General features: G+C 42.9%; 1 protein-coding gene across 3 annotated transcripts in view; it reads left to right on the forward strand.

The window, feature by feature from the left end:
* Window positions 1-14,496, forward strand: part of pde1a (phosphodiesterase 1A, calmodulin-dependent) — a 95,555-nt gene that overhangs the window by 29,368 nt on the left and 51,691 nt on the right. The window contains exon 1 of one of the 3 annotated variants that reach the window (XM_064976646.1): window positions 3,553-3,743. The exons of the other annotated variants lie outside the window; for them this stretch is intronic. Within the exon in view, the coding sequence (XP_064832718.1) occupies window positions 3,691-3,743 (53 nt within the window). The 5' untranslated portion in view covers window positions 3,553-3,690. Of the gene's footprint in view, window positions 1-3,552; window positions 3,744-14,496 lie in introns of those variants that run through there. 3 annotated transcript variants of the gene reach the window in all.

Consider the following 14,496-nt stretch of genomic DNA (forward strand, 5'->3'; position numbering starts at 1 on the left):
CACCTTCTCACCATCTGCTTGGCGATGGTCTTGTAGCCCATTCCAGCCTTGTGTAGGTCTACAATCTTGTCCCTGATATCCTTGGAGAGCTCTTTGGTCTTGGCCATGGTGGAGAGTTTGGAATCTGATTGATTGATTGCTTCTGTGGACAGGTATCTTTTATACAGGTAACAAACTGAGATTAGGAGCACTCCCTTTAAGAGTGTGTCCTAATCTCAGCTCGTTACCTGAATAAAAGACAACTGGGAGCCAGAAATCTTTTTGATTGAGAGGGGGTCAAATACTTATTTCCCTCATTAAAATGCAAATTAATTTATAACATTTTTGCGTTTTCCTGGATTTTCTTGATGCTACCATTCAAATTATAAACGGATCATTTCTTTGTCAGTGGGCAAACGTATAAGATCAGCAGGGGATCAAATACTTTTTCCCTCACTGTACATAAGTATTATTATTACATTTACATAAGTATTCAGACCCTTTAGTCAGTACTTTGTTGAAGCACCTTTGGCAGCGGTTACAGCCTCGATTCTTCTTGGGTAGGACGCTACAAGCATTGCACCTGTATTTGGGGAGTTTCTTCCATTCTTCTCTGCAGATCCTCTCAAGCTCTGTCAGGTTGGATGGGGAGCATTGCTGCAAAGCTATTTTCAGGTCTCTCCAGAGATGTTCAAATCGGGTTCAAGTTTGGGCCCTGGCTGGGCCACTCAAGGACATACAGAGACTTGTCCTGAAGCCACTGCTGTGTTGTCTTGGCTGTGTGCTTAGGGTCATTGTCTTGTTGGAAGGTGAACCTTCACCCCAGTCTGAGGTCCTTCATCTTTCCCTCCATCCTGACTAGTCTCACAGTCCCTGCCGCTGAAGAACATCCCCACAGCATGATGCTGCCACCACCATGCTTCACCGTAGGGATGGTGCCAGGTTTCCTCCAGACGTGCCACTTGGCATTCAGGCCAAAGACTTCATCAGACCAGACAATATTGTTTCTCATGGTTTGAGAGTCTTTAGGTGCCTTTTGGCAAACTCAAGCGGGCTGTCGTGTGCCTTTTACTGAGGAGTGGCTTCTGTCTCGCCACTCTACCATAAAGGCCTGATTGGTAGAGTGCTGCAGAGATGGTTGTCCTTCTGGAAGGTTCTCCCATTTCCACAGAGGAACTCTAGAGCTCTGTCAAAGCGACCATCGGGTTCTTGGTCACCTCCCCGACCAAGGCCCTTCTCCCCTGATTACTCAGTTTGGCCAGGCGGCCAGCTCTAGGAAGAGTCTTGGGGTTCCAAACTTCTTCCATTTAAGAATGATGGAGGCCACTGTGTTCTTAGGGACCTGCAATGCTGCAGAAATGTTTTGGTACCGTTCCCCAGATCTATGCCTCAACACAATCCTGTCTCAGAGCTCTACGGACAAATCCTTTGACCTCATATCTTGGTTTTTGCTCTGACATGCACTGTCAACTGTGGGACCTTATATAGACAAGTGTGTGCTTTTCCAAATCATGTCTCATAGCAAAGGGTCTGAATACTTATGTAAATAAGTATTTCTGTTTTCACTTTGTCATTTAATTTTTTAATTTTATTTGACCTTTATTTAATCAGGCAAGTCAGTTAAGAACACATTCATATTTTCAATGACAGCCTGGGAACAGTGGGTTAACTGCCTGTTCAGGGGCAGAACGACAGATTTGTACCTTGTCAGTCATCAGTGGTCGGCTTCTATCTCTCAACAATGTGGACTATTGCAGAGTAATCACGTTTTTTTTTGCTACAGGAGGAATACGAATATGCATTATGAGTAGTTGTCGGGGGTTTGAACTCGCAACCTTCCGGTTACTAGTCCAATGCTCTAACCACTAGGCTACCCTGCCGCCCCATTATGGGTATGGTGTGGAGATTCATGTGGAAAACATTGTATTTAATCCATTTTAGAATAAGGCTGTAACGTAACAAAATATTGAAAAAGTGAAGGGGTCAGAATACTTTCTGAATGCTCTGTACACCTTTCACAGTGATTACAGCTGTGAGTCATTCTTTTAAACATCTTTCCTTTTCCTCCTGCTTTCATGACGTGTTTCCTGTAAGCTGACAGGAAAATGGCTTGGAAGTGCTTGATTAGATATCGTTTGTTGTTATACTTTGATGATATGTTGTTGATTAAGAATTTTCCCAAGTTAATATTTTTTCTGATTAATCAAGTAATGGGGTCCATCAGGACACGCAACAGGGGTTGAAACTTTGGCTAAGACTTAGGCCTACACCAAAGTCTCCATTGAGATTTGTTTTTCAAAGCGCATCCACTCATTAGAACATATCTTTATGAATGGAAAATAGAGTTGATTTACTGATTGATGAGCTGTTAACAAAATATGCATTGGTTACAGACACGCTGTAGTGGTGTTGATTCTCCTGAATGTCCTAAATTGTTTGGCAAACTAATTTTGAATACAGACCAAATAGCACACTCAATCAATATTTCCTGTGTCACATGGACAAGTTAGAACTTACAAAATGTCTCATGTTGTGCACAACAGTGCATTTGTCAAGCAGGACTTCCTGGACTGTTCTTGCTTTTCATCCAAAACCCACATTTCTCTGTGTGTGTGTGTGTGTGTGTGTGTGTGTGTGTGTGTGTGCGCGCGCGCGTGCGTGCGTGCGTGTGGAATGTCTTCCATCAGAAGGATAGAGTTTTAGTGTTTGTTTCCAGCTCCAGAAAGAATGGCCCTCTGCTGCTCTGCAAATGACCTATATAATGCACCTATATAATGCACTAGTTGTTGACCAGGGACCATAGGGAATAGGGGGCCATTTGGGACGCATTCCCAATGTTGGTGATGTTTATCATAAGTTTCCTCCAGTCGGGCTGGGGAGAGAGCGTGCCTCAGCTTCACTTAAGTTAAACAACGCAATCTTCTGTTGATTAAACAATCGCAGGGCTAGGCCGCCCGGCTCTCTGTGGTCCCCCTCCCCCTACGCACACACACACTCACACACACACATACACAAACACACACACCCTTTACCAGAAGTGAGTTGCTTTGCATTGCACCATCCACACATAATTCCGGCAGAATAAAAGCCAGATTGTGATTTAATGACCATGTTTTGATGTTCAGCCAGCCCTTCTGACCAGCCTCTATCCCAAACATTTGCGGGACAGCTTGAAGTTGAGGCAGCAGTCTCCAAAACTTTCTGTGTGTGACGAAGTTGAGTGATATTGGGGATGCTGCGGGGTTCAAATCTCTCCTTTCAGGGGATCTGTTCTGTAGGTCACACACACTCACAGACACAGGTTTGAGTCCAGAGGGTGAGTGGCCCGCAGAGATAAAGACAATGTGTGAGTCTATGCGTGTGTTTGTGTTCCTGTGTGTGCGTGTGTTTCCGCGTCATTCCAGGCTCCTCTGCTCCCCTGGCTCTCTCAGTCTGAGAGTAGAAAAGCAACACTGTGATGTGGCCTCCGACCTTTGTTACTGAGCTGTCAGAGATAGAGAGCAGAGAGAGGGAGAGAGAGAGCAGAGAGAGGGAGAGCAGTGAGAGGGGCAGGACCAGGGACTAGGGGGACTAGCAGGGACCAGGCAGGACTTGTCGTCTCAGTCTCAGAGCAGCACAGTGCAACGCAAGGAGAGGAGCAGCTGGAGACAGCCCAGCCTCATACAGAGCTCCCTGCTCCTATCCCCAACCCAGTCTGGACTCACACTTTAAATGGAAGAGTATGTCACGATCAAGAGGAAGCTTCTCCACAGACCCATCTTCAGGTAAGACAGAAAGAGCAACTGTCCATCCCAACAAAATTACAACTAGCAAAGTCTCTCTACCTACATGGCTGCTGCCCTTCCTGCTACTGCTGCGTCCCTTTGACAGAGCAATTATCCAAATGGAAAATACTACTACTAGGTCTTTCTACCTACCTGCCTGTTGCCTCACTTCCCTGCGGCCTCTCTTCCCTGCTCCTGTGTAGTGTGAAGGACAATATTAAACTACTAGCTTGCTCTCTCTATCCTGCATGGGCTTAAGGTAGCCTAGCAGTTAAAATCATTGGTGACCAAAAGGTCGCTGGTTTAAATCCGCACACAGACTGTGTGAAAAATATGTTGCTGTGCCTTCTAAGAGTTAAAAACAGAACATCCTAATATTGAGTTGCACCCCCCTCTTGGCCTCAAAACAGTCTCAATTCGTTGGGGCATGGACTCTCCAAGGTGTTGAAAGCGTTCCACAGGGATGCTGGCCCATGTTGACTCCAATGCTTCCCACAGTTGTGTCAAGTTGGCTGGATGTCCTTTGGGTGGTGGACCATTCTTGATACATATGGGAAACGGTTGAGTGTGAAAAACCCAGCAGTGTTTCAGTTCTTGACACAAACCAATGCGCCTGGCACCTACTACCATACCCCGTTCAAAGGCACTTCAAGATGCTGTATTTCCCATTCACCCTCTGAATGACACATATACTTCTTTATTAACCGGTCTCCTCCCCTTCACCTACACTGATTGAAGTAGATTTAACCAGTGACATCAATAAAGGATCATAGCTTTCACCTGGATTCACCTGGTCAGTCAATGTCATGGAAAGAGAAGGTGTTCTTCATGTATACTCAGTGTACATGTTAAGTATGTTCTGGTGTGTTGTCTGCGCCCACCAAATGACCACACCTGATCTTAATGAGTGCTAGTTTCCTGCGAAATGGGGTCTGTTTGAATAGACTAAAATGAACAGCTTTGTTTGAGTTAAAGAAAACATGGCATGCTAGCTCCATCCTGGTGGCACAGTGGGCTAATTCCATGGATAGACAACAGAAGATCATAGATTTGAATTTCACTGATGCCATGCCACAATAAAAAATGTATGTTTGCATGATTAATGCCTAAGCAAATTAATTTCCATCTCTGCTTGGAGTTCAAAACAGTTAACCCAAACTAAGCTAGCAGTGTTATTAAACTTCTTATTGCAACATGTTCTCAGAACGTTCTTTAATTACCTTCAAATAACCTAGAATTTCCGTTCCTAGAACGTTAATAAAACCTCCCGGCAAAACTATCAGGGAACCATGGTAAAACATTCTCAAACTCCCTTCAACCTAAAAATGTACGTTCCCAGAACAGGTGAAATGTTCACTTCTGTTCTCAGAAGGCCTAGTCAGGAAACGTATGGCTTTGTTTACAGAACCAATGGGAACATTCCCACAACTTCCAAGGAACCAAATGTGCTAGCTGGGTATGTTGCAGTAATTAGAGTCCTATATTATGGCTTGATCATTCCCAGAGCTCTCTTTTGCTGTTATCGCACACCCTCCAACATCTGTGCGTGTCTAGGCTTTGTGAGTGAGTGAGAGAAGGCTTTGTGTGTGCGTGTGTTTCAAAGGATTAGGAAATAGAGTAAACTAACTACTCCTGTCTGTTTTCTGTTGTGGTTATACGGTCATTAGAAGCAGAACATTGTGGCATGGTTCATTGGCAGGAACCGTTGTTACAGGCAGGTTGCTAATGGCTATTTACCATGTAAAATAGGAAGGAGGGAGGGCTGGTAAAGAGATGCAGCTGTGCAACAGGTCCCTGCAGCAACATCACACCAAATATTCAATGTTTGTCCAGGATGTCGGGAAATGCCTTCAATTCACCCAAAACCCACATTTCTGTGTGTGTGTGTGTGTGTGTGTGTGTGTGTGTGTGTGTGTGTGTGTGGCCCTCTGTGTGTGTGGCCCTCAGATGGCCACATTTTGCAACCTGAGCACATATTATCATCTTGTTGGCTCGCAGCTTGCTATGGTGTGGTGGATGGGGATAGAGGAAGGGTTTAAACCGCGCACCTCGGCTGAAAGAATAGCAGGTTCAATCCCCGTGCTAGATACTCGTTTGAATTGGTTCTGTTTGAACCTTCAACCGTCAAGTTGTTTATGGTTAACCCTTACCCAGGGGTGTGGTACTGCAGAACAGCGGAGCTCCCTCACTTTTTGCAATTTTGGAATACACAGAGCTGGTAATGTATTCTGTATTCTGATCAATTCTAAATAAATTGTATTTCATTACCACAACAAAATCCATGAAAAACGATAGAATGGGTTTCCATCGCATTTTCATTTCTGATGGTATAGCAAATATGCCCACTCTGGTCTTGGCACATAAACTCTTGCCAACAGGTCTTGGCACATATGCTGTTGCCAACAGGTTGCAGACACAGTTCAGGTAGGCTACTTACATTATGAGATTATTATGGATAAGAGCGATATTATTTGTATTTGTCAAACGGTAGCCAAGCATCGATCATCATGTCACTAGAATAAGACGCTCGATATTTATTGGAAAGGAGCAACAAGCTCATCACCTTGCACATTCACCACCCTGTGAAATTCATGAAAAGATCCCACCATGTGAACGAACAAATTGTCTATTGGCATTTACACTGAACAAAAATACAAGTGCAACATGCAACAAGTTACAGTAAGTTTCATATAAGGAAATCCATCAATTGAAATCTATTCATTAGACCCTAATCTATGTATTTCACATGCCTGGAAATACAGTTGGTCATAGATACCTTAAATAAATGGTTGGGACAAAACCAGTCAGTATCTGGTGTGACCACCATTTGCCTGATGTAGCTACCGTGACACATCTCCTTCACATAGATTTGATCAGACTGTTGATGGTGGCCTGTGGAATGTTGTCCCACTCCTTCCCACTCCTGTGCGAAGTTGTTGGATATTGGAGGGAACTGGAACACGCTGTCATACATGTCGATTCAGAGCATCCCAAACATGCTCAATTGGCGACATGTCTGGTGAGTATGCAGGCCATGGAAGAACTGGGACATTTTCAGCTTCCAGGAATTGTATACAGATCCTTGCTTCATGGAGTCATGCATTATCATGCTGAAACATGAGGTGATGACAATGGGCCTCAGTATCTCGTCACGGTATCTCTGTGCATTCAAATTGCCATCGATAAAATGCAATTGTGTTCGGTGTCCGTAGATTATGCCTGCCCATACCATAACCCCACCGCCACCATGGGGCACGCTGTTCACAACGTTGACATCAGCAAACCACTCTCCCACACAACATCATACACACTGTCTGCCTTCTGCCCGGTACAGTTGAAACCGGGATACATCTGTGAAGAGCAGCCTTCTCCAGTGTGCCAGTGGCCATCGAAGGTGAACATTTGACCACTGAAGTCGGTTACGATGCCGAACTGCAGTCACTTAAAAAGTTTCTGACAGTTTGTTCAGAAATTCTTTGGTTGTGCAAACCCACAGTTTCATCAGCTGTCCGGGTGGCAGGTCTCAGATGATTCCGCAGCTGAAGAAGCTGGATGTGGAGGTCCCGGGCTGGTGTGGTTACATGTGATTTGCGGTTGTGAGGCCGGTTGGACGTACTGCCACATTTTCTATAATGAAATTGGAGGTGGCTTATGGTAGAGAAATTAACATTCAATTCTCTGGCAACAGCTCTGGTGGACAGTCCTGCAGTCAGCATTCAATTTGCACGCCCCCTCAAAACTTGAAACATCTGTGGAACTGTTTTGCATGACAAAACTGCACATTTTAGAGTGGCCATTTATTGTCCCCAGCACAACGCGCACCTGTGTAATGATCATGCTGTTTAATCAGCTTCTTGATATGCCACAACTGTCTGTTGTATGGATTATCTTGGCGAAGGAGAAATGCTCATTAACAAACATGCACAAAATTTGAGAGAAATACGCTTTTTGTGCATATGGAAAGTTTCTGGGATCTTTTATTTCAGCTCATGAAACATGGGACCAACACTTTACATGATGCATTCATATTTTTTGTTCAGTGTATAAAATTGTACCTGCAATCAGCCCGGTCATGACTGTTTTCATGTGTCAGGTAATTAATCCGCATGAAATGGTTCGATGGAAACGTGGTTATTTACATTTTGATTTCATGCTCCCTCACCTAAAAAAATATCACTACACCATTGCCCCTACTACCTATTCACACCCCTTGACTTTTTCCACATTTTGTTGTGTTACAGCCTGAATGTAACATTGATAATATTGAAATGGTGTGTCACTGGCCTAAACACAATACCCCATATTGTCAAAGTGGAATTATGTTTTTGGAAATGTTTACAAATTAATGTTTACAAATTTAAAAAAATGAAAAGCTTTCAGTCCCCAAGTATTCAACCCCTTTGTTATGACAAGCCTAAATATGTTCAGGAGTACAAAATTGCTTAACAAGTCACATAATAAGTTGCATGGACTCACTCTGGGTGTAATAACAGTGTTTAACATAATTTTTTAATGACTACCTCATCTCTGTACCGCACGCATACAATTTTCTGTAAGGTACAATGGCGACCCCTCATTCAGGGAAGGTGGGGCCACCTGTTTTGAGCCCCACCTTTTTAGCAAAAAAATTAACAATAAACAGTGTTTCACATATCAGTTTGCAAACTCTGTAAAAAAAACTCAAACACTGTTGAGTTAATAAAGCCCCATACAAACTTGGACTCTTTTTTGCTTTCTTGAGTAACGCAGCTCCAAAATGCGGGTGTTTCAGCCTAGCTCATTGCTTTCTGTGGTGGTGGGTCAGCAAGCGTAAAATACAGAGCGTAGGGGTTGGTAATGTTCTCCAGTTGCACCGAATTGGGTAATGTTCTCTAGTTGCGCCGTGATTGGCTCAGTGTTCTGTCACTCATGGGACACTCATGGACACTACGTCACCGCCAAATCTAAGGGTAGAGCTCAAATTCAGGGCCCTTGGGTGCTGCCAAGGGCTGCGTTTCAAACTCATAAAAGACTCACCCTAGTCCACTTACCCTCGCCTTATGCCCTCGTCAGACGTCATGATACGTCATCAGAAGTGTCCACTTAATTTCAGGGCTGAGGGGATAGTATGTTTCTGTTTGGAATGCAGCCATCCATTTACATTAGTAGTGCCCATCCAAGAAGGCTTAACGTCAAGTCATGTTAATATCTACAGTAGCTGTGATTGGACTGATCGTGTCAACATAATACTTTCGAAATCTTAGCTAGCAATCTAGCAGTCATCATCATGAATCAAGTCGACAATCTACTGACAAATGCTTTTTAATAGTTGTCATATGAAGAGAAATGATGAAGATAAATTATAAAGAAAATGTAGTGGTGCTCATCGGTCATTGGACATAAACATCACACAACAATTTGGAAATTGCAAATTCAACAATGAGTGGTTTGGAAGGAACCAGTGGCTAACTGCAGGCATTGCAAAGCAATCACTTGCCTTCTATTCAGTGGAGTGGGTGTGTGGTCCCAAGTATAGGTTTGAGGGTCTCTTTTCCAAGCTTAAAAGGATAAACATCTACATTGGCCATTCTGTCAATCCAGCATGACTTCTGACACGGTCAAAACAACTGGAAACTCAGTAAAAAACAAGCTCCGACTGCGAAAATACATTTTGAATGGTCATCCAACTCGGAGTAGTATCAAGTCGGGGACTTGGGCCTCTTTCTAGAGCTCTGCCCTGAATATCACCAATGTCATCATGATTCGACCTTGTTTTTTTCTGAGTTCCCAGTTGTCTTGAAAGCACCATAAATGCAGAGAAAGCCACAGCACAACAAGGTGAAGCCAAAAATGTATTGTATGCTGCTGCATAAATTGTGTAAATTGCCAGGGAGATATGTATACTGTAGCTCAAAAAGTCATACTAAGTAAGTGTATGTTGTGAAGTAAGCTGTTAGTAGCCCATGTGCCTCACCCTAATAATTTGGTCCCTTTTTCACTCTTAATTTTGCCTACTGTTCTGACGTGGTGCTGCACATGTAGACTATATCCTGTTTTAGAGAAACTCAATTAGTATTTGGTAGCATTGCCTTTAAATTGTTTAACTTTGGTCAAACATTTCGGGTAACCTTCCACAAGCTTCCCACAATAAGTTGGGTGAATTTTGGCCCATTCCTCCTGACAGAGCTGGTGTAACTGAGTCAGGTTTGTAGGCCTCCTTGTTCGCACACGCTTTTTCAGTTCTGCCCACAAAATTTCTATAGGATTAAGATCAGGGCTTTGTGATGGCCACTCCATACCTTGACTTTGTTGTCCTTAAGCCATTTCGCCACAACTTTGGAACTTCACGAGGTCCTTTGCTGTTGTTCTGGATTGATTTGCACTTTTCACACCAAAGTACGTTCATCTCTAGGAGACTTCCTGAGCGGTATGACGGCTGCATGGTCCCATGGTGTTTATACTTGCATACTATTATTTGTACAGATGAACGTGGTACTTTCAGGCGTTTGGAAATTGCTCCCAAGGATGAACCAGACTTGTGGAGGTCTACAATTGTTTTTCTTAGGTCTTGGCTGATTTCTTTTGATTTTCCCATGATGTCAAGCAAAGCGGCACTGAGTTTGAAGGTAGGCCTTGAAATACATCTTCAGGTACACCTCCAATAGACTCAAATGATGTCAATTAGCCTATCAGAAGCTTCTTAAGCCATGACATCATTTTCTGGAATTTTCCAAGCTGTTTAAAGGCACAGTCAACTTAGTGTATGTAAACTTCTGACCCAATGGAATTGTGATACAGTGAATTATAAGTGAAATAATCTGTCTGTAAACAATTGTTGGAAAAATTACTTGTGTCATGCACAAAGTCTGAGTGCAACTGTACACTTTCGATGTTGTATCAATACACCCAGTCACTACAAACATACAGCTTTCCTTCCTAACTCAGTTGCCAGATAGGAATGAAACCGCTCTGGGACTTCACCATGAAGTCAATGATCACTTTAAAACAGTTACAGAGTTTAATGGCTGTGATAGGAGAAAACTGAGGATAGATAAACAACATTGTAGTTACTCTAAAATATTAACCTAATTGGCAGAGTGCAAATAAGGAAGCCTATACAGTATAAATGTATTCCAAAATATTTACCTTGTTTGCAACAAGGCACTAAAGTAATACTGCAAAAAAATGTGTCAAAGCAATTCATTTTTTTCCCCAAATGCAAAGTGTTATGTTTGGGGCAAATCCAACTCAATGCATTACTGAGTACCACTCTCCACATTTCCAAGGATAGTGGTGGCTGCATCAGGTAATGTGTATGCTTGAATTTTTCAAATGGAATTGAGCTAATCACCGGCAAAATCCTAGAGGAAACCCTGATTATCTGCTTTCCACCAGACACTGGGAGATGAATTCAACAGGACAATAACATAAAACTCAAGGCCAAATCCACACTGGAGTTGATTACTAAGAAGACAGTGAATGTTCCTGATTGGAGTTACAGTTTTGACTTAAAATTGTGTCAAGACACAGATCTGGGGAAGGGTAGCAAAGCATTTCTGCAACATTGAAAGTCCCCACGAACACAGTGGCCTCTATCATTCTTAAATGGAAGAAGTTTGGAACCACCTCTGCCTAGGGGTTGCCCCCCAGGCAAACTGAGCAATCGGGGGAGAAGGGCCTTGGTCAGGGAAGTGACCATGAACCCGATGGTCACTTTGACACAGCTCCTCTGTGGAGATGGGAGAACCTTCTTAAAGGACAACCATCTCTGCAGCACTCCACCGATCAGGCCTTTGTGGTAGAGTGGCAAGACAGAAGCCAACTTCAGTAAATTACTGTATGCCTGAAGTTAGCCAAAAGACACCTAAAGACTCAGACCATGAGAAACAAGATTCTCTGGTCTGATGAAACCAAGATTGAACTATTTGGCCTGAATGCAAAGCGTCGCGTCTGGAGAAAACCTGGCACCATCCCTACTGTGAAGCATTGTGGTGGCAGCATCATGCTGTGGGGATGTTTTTCTGCTGCAGGGACTGGGATACTAGTCAGGATGGAGGGAAAGATGAACGGAGCAAAGTACAGAGATATTCTTGATGAAAACATGCTCAGGACCTCAGACTAGGGCGAAGGTTCACCTTCCAACAGAACAACAACCCTAAGCACACAACCAAGACAAAGCATGACTGGCTTTGGGACAAGTCTCTGAATGTCCTTGAGTGGCCCAGTCAGAGCCCGGACTTGAACCCGATCAAACATCTCTGAAGAGAGCTGAAAATAGCTGTGCAGTGATGCTCCCCATCCAACCTGACAGAACTTGAGAGGATCTGCAGAGAAGAATGGGAGAAACTCCCCAAATACAGGTGTGCCAAACTTGTAGCGTAATACCCAAGAAGACTTGAGGCTGTAATCGATGCCAAAGGTGTTTCAGCAAAGTACTGAGTGAAGGGTCTGAATACTTATGTAAATGTGATATATCTGTATTTATTTTTCAATACATTTGCAAATGTTTCTAAACATTTTTTCACTTTGTCATTATGGGGTATTGTGTGTAGATGGGTGAGACAAAAAATATATTTAATCCATTTTGAATTCAGGCTGTAACACGACAAAATGTGCAATAAGTCAAGGAGTTTGAATACTTTCTGATGGCACTGTATGTTTATTCCCCCCCCCCCTCTGACAAACGTTGAATATTTCATTGAGACCGAGATCTTGTTGCTCAATGTGCTCTGCTCTCCCAGTCAGTCCAGGCACATCAATATTTAGAAGCTACTTGACTTCATAATCTGCTGTTTGAAAGATGTTTCAAAGCACTTGTTTCTCAGGGGTAGGAAGTGTTCTTATGTTGTTCAGAATGAATCTGCACTGAGTCTGCCAGAATTTCCCAAGTCCATCTACTTTACGTCAGAAGGTTCAAACCCCTTGACTTTTTCCACGTTTTACGTTTTGTTGTGTTACAGACATAATTTGAAATTGGTTAACTTGAGATTTTGTGTCACTGGCCTAGACACAATACCACATAATGTTGAAGAGGAATTATGTTTTAATGAATTTTTACTAATTAATAAAACATTTAAAACTGAAATGTCTTGAATCAATAAGTATTCAACGCCTTTGTTATGGCAAGCTTAAATAAGTTCAGGAGTAAAACATTTCTTGAAAATGGCTGTCTAGCAATCAACAACCAACTTGACAGAGCTTGAAGAACTTAAAAAAGAATAATGTGCAAATATTGTACAATCCAGGTGTGCAAAGCTCTTAGAGACTTACCCAGAAAGAGTCACAGCTGTAATTGCTTCCAAAGGTGATTCTAACATGTATTGACTCAGGGGGTTGAGAACAGCTTCCTAATATTGAGTTGCACCCCCATTTGCCCTCAGAACAGCCTCAATTCATCGGGGCATGGACTCTACAAGGTGTCGAAAGGGTTCCATATGGATGCTGGCCCATGTTGACTCCAATTCTCTCCCACAGTTGTGTCAAGTTGGCTGAATGTCCTTTGGATGGTGGAAACTTTTGAGCGTGAAAAACCAAACAGTGTTGTAGTTTTTTGCACACTCAAACCGGTGCGCTTGGCACCTACTACCATAACCCATTCAAAGGCACTTAAATCTTCACTTCTCAATGGCACACATACACAATACATGTCTCAATTGTCTCAATGCTTAAAAATCTTTCTTTAGCCTGTTTCCTCCCCTTCTTCTAAACTGATTGAAGTGGATTTAACAAGTGACATCAATAAGGGATCATAGCTTTCACCTGGATTCACCTGGTCAGTTTATGTAATGGAAAGAGCAGGTGTTCCTATACACTCAGTGTGTATAGACAGTATGGATAGTTTATGAATATAAAAGTTGTGTACAGCAGTAGTTATATAGGATGAGCCATGACAAGAATACAGTATATATATATACACACACATACACAACAGCATTGACCCTTCGCGACTGCACCCTGGTACTAAAGGGGTGTTGAGTTCAGAGCTACAGAGAACAGCACAGGAGACTAATCACCAAGGTATATTAGGTTGACCAAGATCATATTAAACTATTTTCTTTCTATTCAATAAATGATACCAAGGAAAAACAATAAACTATTTTTCTAGGCAGATCTTCTAATCACCCTTTCTAGCAACTGTAAAACAACATGAATAATTGTAAGTTTGTTACAAGTTCCTTCATTTAGCCAGGGACCGAGCAGAGACTGATATAATTATTTTAGCTTAGACAAAGAGCGAATAGTTTCCCCTCTATGGTTAGAAACGTTTAGGCTCCACTTTTCATGGTTTATTTCTGTACTAAAACTAGCATGCATGAAGCACATGTTGCTCGGCTATTATATAACAGAAAACAGCTGACTGGTTGTCGTCAGGCCCTTTACATAACTAGGCAAGTCAGTTAAGAACAAATTCTTATTTACAATGATGCCTACCCCAGCCAAACCGGACAACGCTGGGCCAATTGTGCGTCGCCCTATGGGACCAATCACGGCTGGATGTGATACAGCCTGGGTTCAAACCAGGGACTGTAGTGACGCCTCTTGCTGAGATGCAGTGCACTCCCTCACGACGCCAGGACAGCGGAGTCAATCACCACCTTCCGGAGACACCTGAAACCCCACCTCTTCAAGGAATACCTAGGATAGGATAAGTAATCCTTCTCACCACCCCCCCCCCCCCTTAATAATTTGGATGCACTATTGTAAAGTGGCTGTTCCACTGGATGTCAGAAGGTGAATTCACCAATTTGTAAGTCGCTCTGGATAAGAGCGTCTG

This window comes from Oncorhynchus masou, chromosome 10, assembly GCF_036934945.1.
Source record: "Oncorhynchus masou masou isolate Uvic2021 chromosome 10, UVic_Omas_1.1, whole genome shotgun sequence".
Classification (NCBI taxonomy): Eukaryota; Metazoa; Chordata; class Actinopteri; order Salmoniformes; family Salmonidae; genus Oncorhynchus; species Oncorhynchus masou.